The sequence below is a fragment of the Silene latifolia genome, chromosome 10 (genome assembly GCF_048544455.1).
Source record: "Silene latifolia isolate original U9 population chromosome 10, ASM4854445v1, whole genome shotgun sequence".
NCBI lineage: Eukaryota > Viridiplantae > Streptophyta > Magnoliopsida > Caryophyllales > Caryophyllaceae > Silene > Silene latifolia.
In genome coordinates, this window is record NC_133535.1 from 144,333,999 (window position 1) to 144,356,684 (window position 22,686).

General features: G+C 36.9%; 2 protein-coding genes across 3 annotated transcripts; both read right to left on the reverse strand.

Moving 5' to 3' along the window:
* Window positions 1-1,422: 1,422 nt before the first annotated feature.
* On the reverse strand, window positions 1,423-7,757 carry LOC141606154 (ABC transporter C family member 3-like). 2 transcript variants are annotated; one of them, XM_074425177.1, is made up of 10 exons: window positions 7,153-7,757; window positions 5,242-6,677; window positions 5,053-5,139; window positions 4,309-4,920; window positions 3,995-4,162; window positions 3,605-3,899; window positions 2,980-3,500; window positions 2,825-2,891; window positions 2,514-2,753; window positions 1,423-1,875 (listed from the first exon to the last, which is right to left on the reverse strand). In XM_074425177.1, the coding sequence occupies exons 1-10, from the start codon at window positions 7,439-7,441 to the stop codon at window positions 1,766-1,768; spliced, it is 3,825 nt and encodes a 1,274-aa protein (XP_074281278.1). In that variant the 5' UTR covers window positions 7,442-7,757; the 3' UTR covers window positions 1,423-1,765. The 2 variants fall into 2 exon arrangements, with proteins under 2 accessions (XP_074281278.1, XP_074281279.1); XM_074425178.1 differs by lacking the exon at window positions 3,995-4,162.
* Window positions 7,758-12,963: 5,206 nt separating this feature from the next.
* LOC141608408 (G-type lectin S-receptor-like serine/threonine-protein kinase LECRK3) lies at window positions 12,964-15,399 on the reverse strand. Its single transcript, XM_074427765.1, has one exon. The coding sequence runs from the start codon at window positions 15,397-15,399 to the stop codon at window positions 12,964-12,966; it is 2,436 nt and encodes an 811-aa protein (XP_074283866.1).
* Window positions 15,400-22,686: the final 7,287 nt, after the last annotated feature.

The following is a 22,686-nucleotide window of genomic DNA, read 5'->3' on the forward strand; positions in this document are numbered from 1 at the left end:
TGGCGTTTATTTGTCATTTTAGGGTAGCTTTTTAATTATCTTTTATAGATTACCGTTTAGAGTATTTTGAGAAGCATCTCAATAGTTTGGAGTATTCTCATTAAATAACTCTTAATAAAATTGCAGTAGAATTAACGTGTTTTTGTGTTTTAAATTTGCCCGAAATAAGTGAAATAACAAAGGATATGAAATGTCTAGCCCTTCTTCCTCGGAAGAAATTCGAAACAGACCCAACTAACACTCAACCTCTCAAGTAATAATGGAAACTATCTCACCCTCACAAGAATGAAGCAATCTTATCTTTATTAATTCAGAAGACAATACTCAATTCAGGACGTGCCACCTCATTAATTCAGTTTTTTTTTTTTTTGAAATTTATGTTATGGTGGGACCCATTAGTGTGCAAAGGAGTATATTTCTTCAGAATTCCGTCAATACAAATATCCTACAAATTCCGTCGTAGAACAAATACTATGAAATAATATTATGAAATAATTTTATACATTCCGAATAAATGAAATTAATGGCATATAAGCGGTATGAATTACAAATCGGAATAAATGAAAATAATACTATGAAATAATTTTATACATTCCGAATAATTTGATAAAACTATATGTATACATATGCAATAGATTTACTGACAACGAGTCCAAAGCGATAATAGCCCAAGCTTTACACTTTGATTTTATTTGTATACGGATTATTAATTTTATTTTAACAATTCGAAATTTTATGATAAATACGGCATCTTTGAATTTGTTAGTTAAAAATAAGAAATATTTAATTATCAAAACAAAATACGAAGTATTATTTGTCGATCCATGTACTTCATTGTATATTGGCTTACTAGCACACACTAATTTCACCAATAAATCATATAAGTTTTGACATTCTGATGTTACATTAAGCTGTGTTAAAGTAGATTATTAAATTATATTTCTTTATTCGGGGTGTAAAGTTTTTTATGTATGCAAATTTTATTTACAATAGTATATTACGTTATTTCCTCTAAAATCATTGCATTTGAACACGTATTTGAAACAAGTGTAAACATTAATTATGTAGATCGCTGAATTAGACCAACTAGATAATTACAATAGAAATGCAAAAAAAAAAAAAAAAGCATCCAAAATCATTAATATCGGCCCAAATATATACCCGTGCAATTTTGCACGGGTTTAAAACTAGTAATCTTATAACTCGCAAGCAATAAGAAAGAACAAGAACTTCTTGTATTAACTCAGAAAATTGGATGCTTAAAAATGAATACAATTACCCTTATTTAAAGTGAAATAGACCGACTATAAGGCCTCTAAAAACGTCCTAAAACCGGCGGAAATAGACTAGAAAAAACTTGCCTAAACTAGACTCTTACCAAGACACAAACTGCCTTATTTATACTTTGTTGAGATTAGGAAATAAACAACTACCTCAAATTTATTGACTAAAATAAAATAATAACAATACATAATTATATATCAGCTCCGACTCATTTTTGTGAGCAACAGAAACCGACTACACGGTTTGCCACCTCGAAAAACGCGTCCAAGTAGCAGCTCATCCACCCTTGTTGTCAACCTTGCCATCTTCGTTCTTCCATGTTATCATATTCACTAAACTCGAGCCCATTTCATTTAATTCCAATGCTACCGCGTCCGACACAATCACACATACAATCACACATATACATACAGCTATACAAGTGATTTTGTCCTGCGAATCAACTACCCTAAAATTCAGCAATTTTGTGCTAACATCTATCTCATGACATTGCTCCAGAAGTCCTGTTCTGAAAGTCCTTGACCAACATAGAGAAGGCTGATGAACTATCTTTTAACAATTCGGCGGGCGAATCATACTGCACAATCCTCCCTGCAGGGTTGATTAAAGATTCACACTTGAGCTCACAAGTATTTATAACATTACATGGAAACCAAGATTCTTATTGTAATCAGATAATCTCGTCATGAAACATTGAAGAAAATTTGTATTCCTTAAACACAGATAGGAGTATCAACATACAGACAGTGAGGGGGACGAAATTTAATCTATAAACTTCATGTATGCTTATTTAAAAATTAAGACTCAATCATTGACTCGAGGAGGCTTGATAATTTTTATACTGAAATATGTAAAAAAATATTACATGGAAACCCAAGATTCTGGCATAACTAAGCCTTACTAAGGTCCTCCAGTGCATACATATGTTGTCTACTTTAGGAATAATTCCTCAAGTCTTTGGCTTAAGACGAAGAGTTAAGTGTCTTAGTATCAGACAAGAGTACATGATTAAAGCTCAGGAAATATGACGAGTCCGAGTAACATAGTCAGTCTTACATCAGCATTTTCATTTCAGAGGAGTTAAATTCTCATTGTACTTAAATTATTATTGATTATGGAATATGATAGAATAAAATGATTTTCATCATGGACACTCGGAAACAGTTTCTTTTTGTTTTTAAGACACCCGACATTACAATTGCAGGTTATTGTATATAAACTAAACGCACCTTGATCAAGAAGCATGATGAGATCGTAGTCTATGACAGTGGGTATCCTGTGTGCAACTGTAATCACGGTGCATTCCCCTGTATCCTCTCTGATTGTCTTTTGAATCAAGTTATCAGTTTCAGTATCCACTGACGCAGTTGCTTCATCCATCACTAATATTCTCCTCCTTTGAAGCAGCGCCCTCGCCAAACATACTAACTGCCTCTGACCTACACTCCAGTTTTTCCCCTCTTCCGAAACTGCCACATTTCATGTAAAATGTTATTTTCAGCCTCATGTATGAATTTTCGTGCTAAGAGGATTTTCATACCTGGTGCGTCAAGAAGCCTGTGATCCTGCCTCAGAATAGCAGCAAGTTTATCACTTCTGTTAACAACCTGTACATTTGGAAATGTTATTACAACAAATAGAGAAAAAATTAGGAAAATTAAACCTGTGTTAGATTAAAGTAAGTATATACTGTACCTCCCATATTTCAGATTCAGAATGTTCCAGCAGAGGATCGAGATTTTCCCTAATAGTACCCTGAAAAAGTGTAGGGTCTTGAGGTATAACACTTAGCTTGGACCTCAAGTCTTTCAATCCCATACGACAAATATCAAGTCCGTCTATGAAGATATTCCCTTGTGTTGACTCCACCATCCGGAAAAGCGCTTGTATGAGAGTCGATTTCCCACTGCCAGTCCTGCCCACAATTCCAAGTTTAACCCTGGCAGGGATGGTACAGGTGATGTCTTTCAGTACAAAGGGCAGATCTGCTGAGTATCTGACTTTCAGGTCTTGAATTTGGATGGATCCTCTAGTTGGCCAGTCGGATTCAGGCCTGAAATCCTCGACGATCAATGCCGCTTCACTGGGTAGCTTGGCATACTCAAGAATCCTCTCTACTGATATCATTTTGTTCTCAACATTGCAGAGGTTCCATATTATCCAAGCTTGTAAGACATTCATGTTTAGTCCATATGTTGCTGCTAGTCCTGACAAGCCTGATTAGCAACAAATTAAATCAATACTATAATTTATAAATTATAAATTAAATCAATATAATTTATAGTAATTTAGAATTTGTAGGAGAAAGGGTCTTACTTACTTGGATCGATGGCTGACCTAGGCAAATAAACAAGGATGACTAGGAGAACGAAAAAGGCGAGGTTGAACAGAAAGTTGATTCTTAGAGAAAGCCATTCCATAGTTGCCATGTTGTGGAAAGTAACACAAGAATAATCATTTATCAACTCGAGAATTTTTGCATTGAAACGGTTTTCTTGATTGAAGCATCTGATGGTAGAAGAGCCTATCATACTCTCAGACACATGGTGGAGAATTGGAGCTTTTCGAATCCCAACCATCCTCGCAAGCTCCCTAGCCGTGGTTATATAATATGCCTACAAAAACAACAGACATTAAGATAAGAAACAAACAAACAAACACAAGGCTCAGATTGTTATGTTTATAAAACTGCAGTGGATGATTTTCCCACCTGATACCAGTAGGAGATAGCAACAACAACAACAACAAAAAATGGCAGGATTTGCCATGCAACTTGGGACATGAGCAGAATTATGCTCAGCAACTGAATTAGGGCAAATACAAGCCCAGCTACTCGATAAGGAATGTCGGTGTCAAGAGTACTTTGATCCGTTGATGACTGAACAAGATAAAAAAAGACAAGGAACGGTCTAGTTAGTACTGTAAGAGACTGCTAGCTTCATTCAACGAGACCAACTAAAAACGTATTTTTAGTACAGGTACTTCTGATTTTATGAAAATTTAAGATTGCAATATTAGAATTACCCTGCTAAGGATCCGACTTGAGGGAGTAACGTCGAAGAAAGAAACAGGAGCCTGAAAAACTGCTGTTATCATATTGAGGTACATCCGATGAGCAGTCTCGATAGCTATGGTTGAGAGAAATACAGTCCTGCCTAGGATAAACATACAGCTGACACAAGACAGCAAAATGTAAAACCCCATCAGTTTTTTATTAGATACTCTGCTGCCTTTTTCAGTTGTTGTTGCCCAAGTAATCCAGTAATTGCTGCCCATTTGTAGGCCTTGGAATAGGACCTGACAGAGGAGAATGACGAGAACTAGAGCGCCTCCATAGGCAATAGTGATGAAAGTCCAATATACTTGCCATGTTACTCGGCCCCTCACTCCTTCTTCTTCTTCATTAGGTTTCTCCAAATTATCATATTTAATCAAACCACCGGAAGAAACATGTTCAGTAGTAATCTCCAGCTTATTGGCAAGTGGCTTGACAGTTGAGTCAATTCCTCCATTATCTGGATCTACCTGTTCGAGTGATCGTCTATGCGCAGCCATTTGTTTTCTAAATTCTCCATTTGGATTTTTCATCAAGTCTTCATATTTTCCTGATTCAACTATTCTCCCATCTTTCAACACCTATGCATGAGAAAAAGTGCACTAAAAACATCAATGATACGGGTTGGTAATATTCGTCTCACATAAGTTTATGCACAAAAACATAAGTTAAGTCCTGAAAAGGTGGACTGAAATAAATGTATGGCCGTTTACCAGAACAAGGTCTGAAGCATTCAAGAATTCCAGTTGATGAGTAATGTACACCACAGTCTTCTCAGACAGCATATCCAGAAGACATCTCTGTATCAATCATAAATTTTCAGATTACAAAATAACAGTCAGTTTTTAATAAATACAGTAACTTGAAAAATACTGTGTATAGTAGTTTAAAATGTAACTTGCCTTGAAAAGATGTCTGCTGGTGTGAGCATCAATGGCACTAAAAGGGTCATCGAGAAAGTAGATATCTCGACCACTATATAGGGCTCTGGCCATCTGAATTCGCTGTTTCTGGCCCCCACTTAGGTTAATACCTCTCTCACCTACAATGCATAAGTCACTGTCAGGCCACATCAACAGGTCTTCCTTGAGAGCACACGCTTCCAAGACCTCCTCATACGAATCAGTGTCCATGTCTTTACCAAATAAGATGTTTTCCCGGATGCTGCCAGTTTGGATCCAGGAGCTCTGTGAAACAAATGCTTTTGATCCAAAAACACTAATTTCGAGCCCCGAAATTCTAGTCATTTCACCAAGGATACTGCACATCAGGCTGGATTTCCCTGATCCAACAGACCCACAAATTGCGACTTTCCAGCCCCGTTTTACTCGTATACATTCAGTTATTCTAATTGTAGGTTCTCTTATATGAGTGTCATATGAATATTCGCCAATTTGAACATCAATTGCTAGACTATCCAAGGATCTAGTGTGACTATAGTCAAGCAATTTATGCAACCTCCCTTGTTCACCACCCTTGAGGAAGTCTTCTAGTCGACTCACTGATACCCGAGTTTGAGCAATCACAGATATAAGCTCCGGGAGGTTATATATTGGCTCTTGCAAAATCCTAAAGGTTGCAAGAGTCGATAGAATAGTTGAAGACCCTAATGGCGTGTTCACCAGAGTGCATACGCCAAAGGTCATGATAGATACCAAGGCCGGTGAGGCCCAAAACAAGAAGGCAACCGTAGAACACGTGTAGAGATATTGAGTGAGCCATGATTTCTCCTTTTCCCTCAATTTCAAGAGCCTCCCTACAAAGACATCTTCCCAAGAGTTGAACTTGAGAAATCTAACATTCTTAATAGTCTCAGAGGTGGCGTTGATTCTCGTGTCTTTGGCTTCCATGATCATGGCTTGAAGTCTCTTTTGCTTGTTCGCTAATGGTGTGTTGCCAACCATGATTAGGACGGTGGACAAAAAGGCGGCAGTTGCAGGAGCGAGTCCAAGATTCTTGTACAAGATACCGAGAGCGAGACAGACTTGTAAAGGCAATAACCAAATACCATGTACATGGGAGAAGAAGTCTCCAAGTCTCTCAGTGTCGACATCCATTAAATTGATTACCGGTGGTGAATTGCGTTGTCCAATCTTGAGACTCAGGGATTTCTTGTACACCAATCCCATTGTTGCGGCCCTTACACGAACCCCAACTCGAGAGGCTCCAAACAGCCATTGCCTTTGTGATAATGACTCTAAGCATTTAGCCACAAAAAAGACTAATGACAGGGTAAGTCCATATTTGTAGCTACTAGTAACCTCTTCTTTTGTTGACATGTACTCAACAAAGTGGATAATGAGCAGGGGACCTATATACGATGTTATTGTATTCGTTCCTGCAATAGTTTAACAAACTCCTTTACAAATTTGAAATATTTATTATAGGTCAATTGTGACCGCATAACCAGTTCATTATTTGAATGCTTTCTTCTATCGGTTTGATTCTTACTTGTTCTCCTTTTGATTGAGAGTGATTAGTTATAATACATGAGCAATAGTTAATTAATTATATGTACAACCTTAAGACAATACTACAGTAGTATGACCTAACCTAAAGACTAGGAGTATGGTACAACAACAGTAGCACTAGTAATAACATACAAAAAAATTAATCATGTATGTATTTAGATAACACACTCGATACTCGGACATGGGTAACCAACCACTTAGACGCTAAAACATTTTAAATTAAACCAAACGACAAACGTAAATATATATTTTTTCATGAAATTTGCAAGCTTGATAAATACAGTACTTCAGAGTGAGTGAGCGTGCTAACTAACTTAAAGAAGATTAATCTAAAGAAAGTACCTGCAAAGAAGGCATTGGAAAGCAAGGATCTCCAGACGATGGAGAAAATTGCCCTTGGCAAAGAGAAGACATCAGATTGTGTTCGAATCGATTCTTCTAGCAAAATTGAATCCTTTTCTGCCGTCTCTGACTCGGGAACATCTGGTATATCCGAAATTTTAAGCCTTCTACTAGCACCAACTCTTAAGAGTGGACTAAGCCATGAAAAACTTAGCATGCTCCAAATTCCATACTTGTTGAATGAGCCACCTTCCTTAGCCACTAATGGCTCACTTAACTCCGTATTCATTCTCTTTAGTTTCAATGTTGGAGCTAGAAGATGAGAATCTTTGATGCTGCCGTTCGTCCTTCTTTAATGTTAAGGCCATAAGTTACTATAAACGTATCTTAAATAATGGCATGCGCTTTCCAAAATTTGATGCTATATTACCAAAAAATAAAATTATGAGTAATTGACTTCTAATAACCCTGAAGGATACTATTATATAATCAGTACAACGAGACCATGTCATATAATACAAGCACCTTACAATACTTTCTACACCTCATTTAATGATAGCAATAAAATGAGAGGCACAAGAATTACATGGTCGTTGTACACATATACACCGTACAATATTCTTAGACGATAATTTGTGCTATATTAATTTGCCAAGACTTTTCCCACGACTTCCCCAAGTCAACTGAAAATTGTAAGGATAAAAAAAATGTGGAAAATTTTCAGTAGAATACAAGCCAAATGACTGTCCACACAGGTACAAAGAAAGGTCAAACTAACAATCACCTAGTTTCCCAACGGATTTTTCTATATTAATTAGCCGGACTGTTTCAAATCAAGACTGTTCTAATTAGACGATTCTTCTTTGCATTAATACACTCATCTATTTTAACCAATAAAATGATAATCTCATATTCAAAGACCATCTTATTTTATAGTTTGTGAATCCAAATGGTCTAAAATGGCTATAAATGGTAATCCAACAGGAGTAGTAAAACAGTTAGCGAGGTAGGTGTATGTTGGGTTATGGTGAACATCTTATATTCTTGCGTTTAATGATGATTAAATGATTCCTAGTACATTAAACTGAACTGTCCCTCTCATTACACTTTACACACCCTCTATTTCAAGCTGATGGCAAGATTGTCAACCTAACAACAAAGCTTGTGAATTTTGTGTGAGGAAACGGTATCCGTCACAAGCTTGTGACGGATATCGTCCGTCTTCAATGAGATTTTGTGACCTAACAATCACCTAGTTTCCCAACGGATTTTTCTAAAGTGGATTTTTCTAAAGTGCATTTTAAGAACCCAAATTTGGAAATATTCTCATGATTATTAAATTACTCCCACCGGCTTGCTGTTTTCTTCCCATTTCATTATAATACATTAATACTCCTCACATATATTAGAGAAACGGGAAGAAAATTAAAAGCCAGAGGGAGTATTATAGTACTTAATAGCGCTTCTTAAACGCAAAAATACATAATTGTTATATTGTGAATCATTCAGCGACATATAGGGGTGATAATGAGACGAGACAACGAGCAATTCGAGATCGGCTCAATTAAAGCTAGGCTCCAAAGCTTAACGAGATGAGATGAGCTAACGTTGACTCGACTCGGAAAGCTCGCGAACGGGAGAAACATGTCTGATTAGATAAGATATTGCTCATATTTTATAAAAATATTTTATCATTATTATATCTTTATATCAGTCTATCGCACATATCAAATATCTCATTGATTTGCCAAATATTTGTATATATAATCTTCGAACTTTCTAATTGAAAAATATCGCAAGAAAAAAACGAAAATTTAACAATTATATATAGGTTCGAATTTAGCTCGAGTTTGGCTCGAGCTCAGGTTAAAGTTGCTCGCAAGCTTGCTAATGAGCACAATTTTTTCAAGTTCGGATAAGCTCGAGCTCGAGTTTTACTTCATGAGCACAAGCCGAGAAAGGCCAAGCTCGCATCACCCCTGGCGATGTACTTGCTTAGTTAAAACTTACTCCGTATATGAGATGGTTGTATCCGTCACACTAAGTCACTAATCGTATAATTAAATGTGAGGAATACATAATGGTTCCACGTTGGTCTCACACATGCATCATACTGTCTCATATAAAACTCACTGAATCAGATAAACTCAATTCATTACTAAAAAATAAAGTACTCAACCACAAAGGACCAGAGAATCTAACGTTAAACTAACATATTATAAGAAATACAACCCTTAGGACTAAGATTGTATTTAAAGAAACTAAAAAGGGAAATAATTTGTTAATATATGCATTAGTTGTATTGCTTAATATGTAATTTAGTTCTCAATTCCTAAATTTACACCAAATTTGGAAGGTATTAATACTTAAATACAACCCTAAGGGTTGTATGTATCATGGGTTATGCTCTTTCATGGACATGATTTACTTAATCATGGACATAAATGACCATTATACCCTTGTTATTTCTACACCTCAATTTTTCATTTTGTTACCTAATTAATTAATCCTCTCAAATTAATCAATCCACACTAACCAACAAACCACCAGTCGTACGCCACCGCCACCTCCTGTGTACAATGTAGACTATCGGACCAAATTACCTGGTGTCAATTGACGTCGTTATTATTAAGGCGTCAGAGATTGTTTCCAAAATTGTATTTTTTTCAACTATGAGTATAACCCGACATAATTGATTTGAATGTTGGATGCAAAGATATAAAATTGAATTCATATGATTATGCAAAGATTTTCGCATTGTTTGATGTCAAATCGGTTCATATCAGGTTTTTTTTGCATGAAATTTCCTCGGTTTTGGTGGTTATGCAGCCAAAGTGATTAGTGCCCCTTAATGTCAAATTAATCCACGACCAAATCAAGAAAATTGGAGACACGAGTTGATTAGAGTCTACTATACTCCAGGAATCACAGTAGATGATAATGGGTTTTAATTTATTGCACATAACACGCACATTGCTTACCCGAATATCCCTTAATTTGATAATAGTAATTTCTACAAACCCTAATTTTATTAAACGAAATTGATTAAATCTCCACAATTTGACAAAGTATAGTTAATAAAGATAATAAATTAGAATTATACTTAATTGACATGAGAACAAATGTTTATAATTGAGTAATTTGAATTGACGGATTTGATTAATTGTGTGAGGAAGAAAACTGAGAGAGTTTGGGAGAAGGGCAAGGTATGGAGAAGTAATGGCAAAAAGTCCATCAATGAGTAATTCTTGTCCATGAATGAGCAACTACATTTATCATTACTCAATTACTCTCTTTAATTTCTAATTCATTTACTTGAATTGTTGTAATTAGGACTATAATCAATGGGGTAGGGTAATTCAATTGCAAATTCTGAAAAATCTGCATGTATTAATCATAATCATTATCATTATATTAATAAAAAAAGACACCTTCCTAGCTGACGTGGCGCAGAGAAATTTCAGCATTTCAAATTTTGAGCTCTCTCATTAAAAGGGCAAGATTGTCCGTTAACTCACACAACTAATACATCAAGAAAGACAATTGGGCTTGATTGCAGGGTCATGTGATTTGGTATGTATTTTACCTGAATATCAATTGGGCTTGATTGCAGATCTAGTATAACTTGTGGGGTTAATTTGCACTATTAGAAAGACTTGAGGCTAATATGCACATAGTGTCAAACATATGAGACTTATTTGTCACTTCCCCGCCACCAGGCCACCACCACCTTTGAACAACCTCCACCCCCATGTAAGCCATGTTAGTCCACCGCCCCACCAGCGTCGTCCACCCTGACTCACCGCTCGTCACCACGCCCAATGCCGGCGACGCCTCCTCATTTTTTTCACGCCCTCTCTTTCTCGCCGCCGCACCCTCTCGCCGGCGGCTAAACAGCCTTATCCCGCCCCTATTGCCGGCAACGTCTGCCCCTATTGCTGGCGACTCCACTACCACCATCCCTTCATCATCAATTAGCCCTAAATTACTTTTGACATAAACCCTAAATTAATTAACAGAACACACCTAAATTATAAGAAAGACATAAATTTAATTAATAATAATGCAATTAGTGAAGAAAATACATTCAAATTGTTATTCATAACTAATGAATTTTGTATTTGGGAGGAGATATTGTAATGAGTAAAAAATGTACTACGAAAATAAATTAAGTAAAATAAATGCTCTTTTGATTCATCTTACTAGTGCATGCAAATTAAAAAATTCGTAAAAATGATTAATAGTAGAATTTCTCTAATTAAGTTTATTGTTGTATATAATAGATAATGAAAATGTAAATGATCACTAGAATAAAATAAATAAATGGAACTAGAAAAAAGCAGAAGTATAGAGCAAAAATCAGTCAACCTTAACCAAATCGTTTATAACTGTTTCAGTGGTTAACCGAACAGTTAAAAACGATGCGGTTTTGGTACAGAGTTTGGCCAAACCGAATTGCCTTTGAACGCAAGTACATTAGCGGTTTTTTAACATCCCTAAACTAATCGATAGCCGAAAATGATAATCCACACATCCACACTAGGGGTGGTCAAACCTCAGGGTCGGAAATACACAGTAACACGGTACTTGAATTTTATTTTGCCTTGTAGAAATAGAATGTGACTGAAAGTATGAGCAGGGAGCCAGGGAGGAAATCAACTAACCCGAAATAGCAAAATAGGAGTACTCCGTAAGGTTTAAAGAGGAGAGAGAGAAATTATTATTCGTCTTAAATTTTAAAACGGGTCAAAATACTAGCACATGGGGTAATAAACACAACTTTTGGCATTTACCAGGGCCATGTGATTTGGTATGTATTTGACCCGTCTTGAGAAGAATTAAAACGAATAATACCCGTCTTGGGTGAGAATTTGTGTAAAGAAATAGGAGTACTTCGAACTTTTGAAGAGGAGAGTTAAAGACTAGGTTGCACAGACACGCCTAATTTTGAGCGTTCCCGTGTCGGACACGGACACGCGTGGAACACGCCTCAAAACGTGTCCGACACGCGTTGGACCGTGTCCTTGGTTTAAATTTAATTACGACACGTCTTGGACACGGCCAAGACACGACGGACACGGTCCGTGTCAGGTTGGACACGGCTAATTGGAAATTCTCAAAACAAAATTTAAACTCCCTCATTCACGACATTGCATTCTTTCAAGTTCCAAGCTCCTCTTCGACCTTACAGACGGCCGGCGACCAGCAGACCTCCGACAAGTCCACCTTCGCAGACACTGGCTTGTTCTTGAACCATTCAGGTGCAACATACCCTATAGTTCCTCTCACAGCAGTATTTCTTTAACAATACTTTAGCACTTCCGTTCTGATCATTTGTTTACTTTTTTATTCTTTGTACGGAGTAATAGATATTTGAATCAACAGTCTAATAATTAGGACAGAGGAGGATGCACAGTAAGGCAAGCTAGTTAGTCCATGCACAGTAAGGCAATAAATCATAATGCTAGACACCATGAGGATTATCTGAACAGCAATCAAATAGCATTGCAGCATCACAAGGAAATACAAGTTTTACTACTAATTAATGCACAGTCTTTCCAGGCAACATTTCTACAGTAAACACTTCCAACCTGGTTAATTTCAATCGATACAGTTCATACGACAAAACCTGAGCTAAAACACAAAAGGCCTACAGTTCCTAGTTCAAACAAAAGCAAAGGTAGTACTGAACAAGCAAAACAAATTCCAACTACACAGAAAAATGAATTTAAAAGAACCAGGCATGTACGAGTAGTTGTTACATTTTCATTGTTCTATACAGGAACGATAACTGATTAGTAAACCAGGGCCTCAAGCTGATAAATGAACAGAAAATGATGTCGTACATGGAGGACCAGGAACATCAGCAACTCCCTCTAGCATCTGAGTAACCCTCTTCATAGTTGGTCGTAGATCCGGGTTTTCTTGAATGCACCAAAGGGCAACCTTCACAAGCCTCTCTAGTTGCGGCCTGTCATTCAGCGCTTCCTTGTCATCCTTCACAAGACAATCTAACATTCCAGAATGGTAACAGTCAAATGCCCTATCTGTCAAAATTTCACACTCGTCTGTACTAACGTCCATGCGTACGCATCTTCGACAACAGATGATTTCCAACAGCAGAACCCCGAAACTGTACACATCCACCTTCACAGACACCGGCTTGTTCTTGAACCATTCAGGCGCAACATACCCTTTGGTTCCTCTCACAGCAGTATTAGTGTGGTTCTGATTTAGAACCAGAAGCTTGGCTAACCCAAAGTCGGAGATTCGAGCATTGTGATGGTTGTCAACAAGTACATTCTGTGGCTTTATGTCACAATGGATGATTTGAGTGGTGCATTCCTCATGCAGATACAAAAGCCCTCGTGCAATCCCCTGACCAATTTGAACCCTTTCGACCCAACTTGGCCTAGTATCGCCGAAAAGATAATCAGCAACTGTACCATTGCTCATGTATTCGTATACCAGCAAACGTTCATCTTCTTCTTTGCAGTATCCTATAAAGCGGACTAAGTTCTTGTGGTGTGTCAGGCCAATCACGTTCACTTCGGCTGTGAATTCCTTATCAGCGCCTTTGAATGTTCGATCTAACCTTTTAACAGCGACGAAGTATTGATTACCACCTGTTGTTATATTTCCTTGGTATACAACACCAAATGAGCCCCTTCCTATCTCGTCCCTGAATCCATTTGTGGCGGATTCAAGCTCTTTGTAAGTGAAACTGTGCGCAGTACTATACTCAGAAATAGAATGCCTCATACGCTCAGTATGAGCTCTGACTTCACTTGTGTTATACACGAAAAAAATCCCAAAACCAACGACACTTAACAATATGAAATTAACACATACGGAGCCACCCAAGAGGCCTTTAGTTACAGCATTCAACTTATATTCGACTTTTCTAGGAGGTCTGAACGGATTATAAGGATTATTAGTGCCATTATCATGACTTACCTTAAGCCAAGCAGTCCTCGATACAGTTCTGTCTAGCTTTCCGTTGGAGAGTGGTAGCTTTTTCTTCCAACAGGTATTACTATCACTATAGAAAATGGCAGCACCACACAAGCAATCATTCATACAAGACGCCTTACATTTGTCCTCAGTGAAAGGGGCCATCTCTGCATAATCTGATAGTGGCCAGTCGGTATACTGAAGTGGGATTAAAGTATATCCACCCTTAACACCATCTTCAAATTTCCCACAAAAGTCGGAACTGAAATCTGGTTCACAGCTTCCATGCGAATTAGTAGGATCTATCAGCGAGTAATTCTGAGGACATTGACATATGGGCCTATCGTCATTACCAAGGCTGCAAATGCTATTATATCCACAAGCTCCACTGTCCCTCGTGTCTATTGGAAAACTCGTACATATGTTATCGGGTTTAGACTGAATTTTGGTCCAACCAGCTCCTTTGTTAGGGTAGTAGTACCATATTAGTACTCCATCAAATTCCAAAGTTACTCTCTGATAATACGAGTTTGCCGACATCAACCCACCTGGTGGGATGAGACCCATTCTAGAACCGTTTTGGTTCTGTATAAACACATCTCCTGACTCGCTATAAACCAGTTCCTCCCCATTTGTGCCAGTACTCCCAAATATGTGATAAGAGTTGTAGTCATATCCAGTGGCTACATCCCTGGTGTTAAGGACGAGGTCCCCCTTGTCATCAAAATGTAACTGAAACCTACCTTCTGTGAGATTGTTCTCGGATATCCGAGAAATAACATTCTTCCCTGTTTTCAAAACCTGTGTCGGAAGCAAGGTATCAGTTGGATAATCAAAGGTCTGCCAAAGTGGAGCAGCATTGACGCTACTAATAAGAGCAAAGTTCCCGGTATCATTCATGAAACCGTAACTGACAGCTCCACCACCACTTAAGGTGTCAGTAGTATTCCACAGGACAGTTCCTTGAGGATTACTGAGGACTAAACCTTCATTAACTGTTAAATTTAGTATTGATCCTTGAGGAATAGGTTTACCTCCATTTGCACACCACACAATTGTGTCCGGAATCGTGGCATACCAAATGGATAACAAGTAAAGATTAGTATTGTTCGGAGCCTGATGAAAACCGAAGGCAAAATCACCCGAAGAAGAAACCCATGAAGGGCCATTATTTTTGGCTAACAGAGATTGACCAACTGGAAATTTGCCACTATTTTCAGAATACGTTGGTGATGATTGTGAGAGGATTAAGGCCAAATAAAAAACCATTAAGCAAGACAGAGGCCAAGCCATTGCAGGTTTTAAGATGCAAAAAAAAGGAGATATAAGCATGTCTAATAACCCTGAAGGATACTATTAACAATAAAATGAGACGTACTAGAATCACATACCCGTTGTACAAATAGTCTAACATGACAATTTGTTCTATTTAATTCGACAAGACTTTTCCCATGACTTCCCTAAGTCGACAGAAAAGTCTCGAGATGACACTTTCCATAAATGTGGAAAATTTTCAGTAGAGTATATGTCAAATGACTGTCCACACAGGTACAAAGAAAGATCAAACTAGCCAGACTGGTTCAAATCAAGAATTATTGTGTAAGACCGTCTTCTAATTAGACGATCCTTTTATGAATTAAAACACGCATCTTTCGATAGTAATAAATAGGAAAATTACAAAAAACCACCATGTATTTGCGTATTTTTACAAATTACCACCACGTATTTGCATTTTTACAAATAACACCCAAACTTTCACGTATACTCCCCAATCACCACCGTATATTTGTCCCGAAACACGTTTTTCTTATTTTCCGACTCGTTAAGTAACGATTTATGTGAAATACCCAGATTACCCTTATTAATTACTCCCACACAACATATCCCTCTTTCATATAAAATTCCCAAATACCATATTTCCCAATTGATTACTAAATCCCTAAATCCCCAAATCCTCAAATCCCCAAATCTCTATCCCTAAATCCTTTCATTCCCTGAATCTCCCTCTTTCTCTTTCGCTCAAATTTCTTTATCTTAGTAATAATGGAAAAATACAGAAGAAAAATTGAAGAAACGAAAACCTTATATCAGAAGAAGATCAGGAGGATTTATTAGCAGCAAAGTATAGATTTGTTGAGGAAGAGAGATTTGTTCTATACGATGGCCAACATTGGAGAGAAAAGTGTTACTATGCACTAACTTTAATTGATATGAAAGTCCAAAGCTGCTCATTGTGTATACTGTCAAACCCATAGATATTCTCTTGAATTACATTTGCAAATGCAAAAATGACGGATTTTTGTGGTGTCAACAATTTTAAGAAAGGAAAGGAGTAGTCGTAATGTTGGGTGGGAGTAATTGATAAGGGTAATTTGGGTATTTCACATAAATCATTACTTAACGAGTTGGAAAATAAGAAAAACGAGTTTCGGGACAAATATACGGTGGTGATTGGGGAGTATACATGAAAGGTTGGGTGTTATTTGTAAAAATGTAAATACGTGGTGGTAATTTGTAAAAATACGCAAATACGTGGTGGTTATTTGTAATTTTTCCTAATAAATAAGTGTACTTAAACAATAAATTGATCATCTCATACTATAAAACCGGTCTTAGTTTATAGTTTGTGGATCCAAATGATCTAAAATGAAGGTAAATGATGATCCAACAGCAGGAGTAATAAACTTGACGAGGTAGGTGTATGTTGGTTATAACTTATAAGTTGAACATCTTGTATTCTTGCATTTTATGATATGATTAAATGATTCCTAGTACGTTAAACTGAACTGTCCTTCTAACTGGACCGATTATTTCAAACTGATGGCAAGATTGTCAACTTAATAATCACCTAGTTTTAAAACGGATTTTTCCAACGTATATCTTAAGGGCACACGTTAAGAACCCAAATGTGAAATTATTCTCTTGATTATTAAATTAATACCTAATAGGCTAATAGCGCTTCTTAAACCAAGAATACAAGATTTGTAAATCATTCAACGACATATAAAGGTGATATTAGGACGAGACAGTTGCTCGCTCAGTTAAAGCTCGGCTTGTTTGAGCTCGGCTCTAGAGGTTAACGAGTCAAGCTGAGCTAACATAATACCGTCTCACAAATAATACCGTCTCATATAAAACTAAAGTCACTAATCGTATAATTAAATGAGAGGAATGCATAACGGGTTACCTTGGTCTCACACGTAATACCGTCTCATATAAGAGACTTGGATATCCGCAATTTCTTTTTGTGCTCGACAATTACTAATATCGTTCGTATAAATTACGAAATTATCCTTTTACAATTAACCCCTTCCGAAATAACCTTCAACAATTAACACCCAAATGCTAACACTATCACAGATTCACAGTCTACGGTTCCCTTCCCCTGCTCCCCCACTGGACTTCTGAAATTGCTTAACCATTTGATGACGGCGACAACAACAACGATAACAACAATTAAGACGTCAACAACAACACCAATTAAGGTAAATTATTCTCTTTAATTTCTAATTCATTTACTTGAATTATTGTAATTAGGTCTATAATCAATGGAGTAATGTAATTCAATTGCAAATTCTGGATGTAAATTCCATACTCTAATAGTCGAATGATTACATTTTACGATTAAGGGAATTTGGAAAATGGAAAATTCGATTCGACTTACGGTTTCGTCACGGGGCAGCGCGCAGGGGTTGTATCGTCAAACTAGGGATGTATTGTGTATGGAACGCGAACAAACCAGGGATTTCTCGTCAAACACGCACGAACTCAGCCTTAGTCTTGTCGTCTTGGTTGCACGAAGTTGCCAACTTGCCATTGCTACTGTCACTATCTCCGCTGTGCTAATTTGTTGTGGTTTGATTGATTGCCGTTATGCGTTGGATGTTGATGTTGATGAGAGAGCGCAAGCTACATTGCTCAATTCTGGTGTGATTTGATTGTAGTTTGAAGGTTTGGCATATTCTATGCCGCGAAACGGGTAAACAACCTCCTTAACTCTGCTATAAAGTGAAATCAAACCTCTTTTATTTTTCCGGCCAAAATCTCACCGGATTTTTCAATTTCTCACCAATTTCTCATATCGGTCTACATATTAGGTATAAATTTCATTCATTATTACTTTATATATGTAGATGTAACGCAATATTTATAGAGTCTTAAAAAAACACATGATCATACTCTTAGTATTAACAATCAAAATGCCGACTAAAATGCGTGAATGAAGAATAATTATGAATTCCAGTAATTGCGCACACTCAATAGTCGTACAACATATTTTTCCTACCAACACCCTTGAATGATGCTAAGAATAATAGTTGCATCTTGAACAATTTAATTTGTAATTTTGGAGGGGAAGACCTTTGGCAAACCATGGATTTGATCTTAGATTACCGGGCAAACAACTCGACAACTTTTGAGGATCATCATCACCGCCCTTACTTGATGACAGGAGCACACAAATGAAAAAGTAAATGTATCCGGCAGAAATTTATACCTAATATGTACACCGATATGAGAAATTGGTGAGAATTTGAAAAATCCGGTGAGATTTTGACCGGAAAAATAAAAGGGGCTTGATTTCACTTTATAGCAAAGTTAAGGGGGATATTTACTCCAAATCAAACTTAAGAGGCTTAATCTCACGTAGAAGTAAACTTAAGGGGGTTGTTTACCACTTTCGCGGTATTGTATGCAGTAGCGTTTCTAGACTTCTGTCGTTGGAGGTTTGATTTTATTGACACAATTTTTCTAGACTAATTATTTACGCAAATTCTGACTTTAGATTGATACCATCCGTTTAAAGTTATAGATGGATAATGTCCCTCTCATAAAATTGGAGTGGATAGTGCAAGTGGGTGGGAGATGGCTGATGGGGTTGCCCTCCCACTTGCATTTTGTGGAAATGCCACTATCCGTCTACAACTTTAGACGGATAGTAACCGTCTACAATGAGACGGATTGAATTATTTAAAGTCTCTATTTTACTATGGATAACAAAAGAGCTAATCTTATGATAATACTAGTGTGTTGCACGGATTCTAAAATAATTAACTAAATGTATGATGTGTAAGGTCATTTTAGCCTTTATTGTCTACATGGGACTCTTAGAACAATTTTAATGCTTCATAATTTGATTAACGATCATAATTGTTTCAACATGTGATTTTATTAACTAAATTAATTGACACTTGGATAACACATTTTTTCCTTTATATAGTAGTTTGAGAGATTTTGGTAAAACAAAACAAAAAGGACAATCCATTTATATTTAAATCACTTAATATTGCATATGTTATATACAATATGTACACGTTTTCTCTATTTTGATCTTTGTATTTAAAGTATGATAAATGACTAATATAAATGCAAGACACTCTTATGCCTCTTTGATCTCCTTTTTTGACATCTTCTCCCCATCTCAGCCACGTGTTTGATATCCTTTGTTATTGTCAATGACTCTTGGAATATTTCTGACAATGTGTTTAATTTGTGCTATTTCTTTCATCATCAAATATTCTTATTACTCATTTTCCTAACCCCGTTCTGACTCTGTTATATTAGGTCTTGGCGCTCCTTTAAAAGTTTCTCTTTAAGTCTCTCTTATTCTAAAGAGCGCTCTTACGTAACCCTACCTTTTGACATGACAATTTGACTCGATCTGAATAAGTCGGACCAAATAACCAGACCTGAACCCTACTCGCACCCGAATTGAGGACACAAACCTGATACCCGAAACCCAAGTTGAACATAACATTATATACCCAACCTGAATATTTATTTTTGGAAACTGAGCGATATCCTCAAATAACTTGAAAACAACTTACTCGGAGATGACCTAAATAAAAAAGGGCTCGACTCGACCCGACCTGGCTCAAATTATTGCAAGCCCGAACCCGAATTAATCTAACCCGAATTCGACCCGATTGACGCGTTTTCCAGGTTTAGGTCACCTTATCTTTCTTTTGTTTGCCAACTTTAAATGGTTACGATATACTCGTACTTTGCACCGTATATCACTTTTCTTGTGGCTTGCTTGGTGGGGTATACTCCCACATAGTGCTACCTTCTACTCTAGGGGTTTGCTTATATCGCCTTTTTGTGGCATGTGTCACCATCATTCTAAGATCACGATCCACATTATATGGGATTGTCTCTCACTTCATAATGTTTAGGAGTTTTCAAAATCTTAATCACCCAAGGTCGTCTTGATTTACACTGATAATTTCTCTCTAATCATTTGGTGGCTTTAGTCAACTCAGTGTTAGATCCTTTTGAAATACACTGGCTTTTTTCCACTCATTTTCATTGCTCTTCTTGGTCTCTTGTCAACACTCTCGAAACCCGTCTTTCAACACTTGTCAACCCAATGTATGTCTTTCTTGCTACTTCCTCCATTACACTTTTATTGTCCTCTTTTCCCAAATTAAGTGTCATCTTTCTAAATTTGTTATGCTAAAATGAGTGGAGTACCACTATCACCTTTAATCTTTTAACTATCACTCTCTCTATCATAATGGCATTGTCTCATACTCTCATCCACTCTTCTCATCTAAAGGGGTAGAGTACTAATTTTACATCTATTTCTTTAATCTTTTTAAGAAGTATTATTAAATTAAATTTATAAAATCTTTTTAAAAGGTTAGCCTTAAAAGGCCACGCAGACAATGCCACGCAGGATAAGGAAAAGCCACGTATGCATTTGCAATGCCACATCTTAATCCGCGTGTCACTCTAATCTATAAAATTTTATTTAAAGGCTACTACTTGAAACACGTATTAAATGTCACGTAGACATCGACTAAAAGCCACCTAGCAATAAATTATTTTTTAATCCACTCTTTTTTTTTCCTTCTTAAAAAAAAAAACCAAAATCGAATTAGTAATCCCCTGTTCTTTTACTCCACCCATATATGAATCAACTACATATACAATTTTCAAAATATCATCTTCCCCAATTTTTTTGCCAAAATGCCTTTGGATTGCCGATGTCCGCGTTGAAAAATATTTCTATCTATACAATATAGTTAAATGACTAGCTAAATCATCTATAAAATATCATTAAAAGACTAACTTCAGTAGTATTTAATTGCCATGTAACTGTAGATACCTCATTTCTGCACCTCTCGCAAACCACCCGGTGATGATTGGGCCGCATGTTTGGTACGCGGAACGTTTTGTGACAATTCGTACGATTATCGTCAAGTGATTGCTCAAATATTAATGTCTACCTCTTAGTTGTCATCTACGTGCCGATACGGTCGTTTTGACAGTAATTACAGTACATTTGGAGTCCGGGCCTAAAACCGTCTTCATTTTCTGATAACCGTTAAATCCCGAGTCAGAATGTTCTGGAATGTTCCGGATATTTCTTTTCCATTTTTCATCCTTTTGTAAACAATTTCCCGAAATATTCACATAAGATATTAAGGAAAACCAAATTATTCCGTCCTACCATAACTTAAACACGGAAATCTTTCTTCCGCAGGAGGAAACCACTTGGGAACAGACGCAGCAGTGTGCGCGCTCTTCCAAGAGACGCATGGCTGCGCGCCTCTTCCCAGTCCTATTCTGCGTAGTTTTCGTATCTTTTTCATATCTTTCCGAGATTCACTTCCAAAGAGTCTCCGAAACCCTAATTCCTTACGTGATTAGTATAAATAGGAGCCTTCGCTCCTCATATTTCTCACGCGAGTGTCCGCCCTTCTCTTCTCCCTTTGCATTCTAGACCTTTGTTCTTACTTTTTGGCGTCTACGTGCTTGAACTTTCGACCATGTAAGCTCGGATCCTTCTGAGTACCAGCCTCGTTTGCATGACCGACCAATTTGACCAACTCCACATCAATCAACTTAATTAATTTAATCGTTTTCCTCTTACGAAGGCACTTTCTTTACATTCGCGTCGAGCATCACTAATCGATATCTTAGTCCTTCTCGTTTCGTCAAACATGCAAGTCTGAGGGTGTATAATCCTTATTTATTTATTTATTTATTTACTTTTTGCAATCATCAATGTAAGATTTATGTCGAAAATATCATTAAAACCGATTTATAAAACCGTGTTCAAAACCTCTTTTTACGGATTTCCAGAAGATGACCGTCTAGAAAGGACGCAGCAAATGCTGCGCCTCTTCGAAGGAGCGCAGCACCTGCTGCGCCTCTTCGTGAGGCTGTCGCAGTTCCTGCTTCCTTTCTTCTTCCTTCGTCCTCTGTAATTCGTTCTTTCTTATTTGTTTCCGTTGTTTTTTGTTAATTCTTCGTCATAATAGTATAATATTTCACATGTATATTATTATTCGCCGTTAACATGTTTAATTCATCATTAAATTCGGCTTGAATCCCAAGTAATATCATATTTGCGGGTTTTCGTCATTAAACTCAAATCCGGGTTGTAGAAATTCAATTTGTTCATATTGAGTTTCTGGAATTCGATCCTTTGATATATTTTCATCTGTCTTTTGTCATATTTGTCGTTAATTCATCTTGTTTAGTTTATTTCATTCACTCATGTCACTAATCAATCATTCATTCATGTAATTAATTCGTTTAATTCCGTCTCATCTATGTTTATTGCTTTCATGA

What these genes read in the sequence shown, in the direction of transcription:
- LOC141606154 (XM_074425177.1), bottom strand. Translation starts at nt 7,441, where the DNA reads ATGAATACGGAGTTAAGTGAGCCATTAGTGGCTAAGGAAGGTGGCTCA. An exon ending in ATGCTTCAGACCTTGTTCTG is followed by an intron (nt 4,921 to 5,052) that starts GTAAACGGCCAT and finishes TCTCATGCATAG; the next exon opens with GTGTTGAAAGATGGGAGAAT. An exon ending in CAGGCTTCTTGACGCACCAG is followed by an intron (nt 2,754 to 2,824) that starts GTATGAAAATCC and finishes GAAATGTGGCAG; the next exon opens with TTTCGGAAGAGGGGAAAAAC.
- LOC141608408 (XM_074427765.1), bottom strand. Translation starts at nt 15,399, where the DNA reads ATGGCTTGGCCTCTGTCTTGCTTAATGGTTTTTTATTTGGCCTTAATC.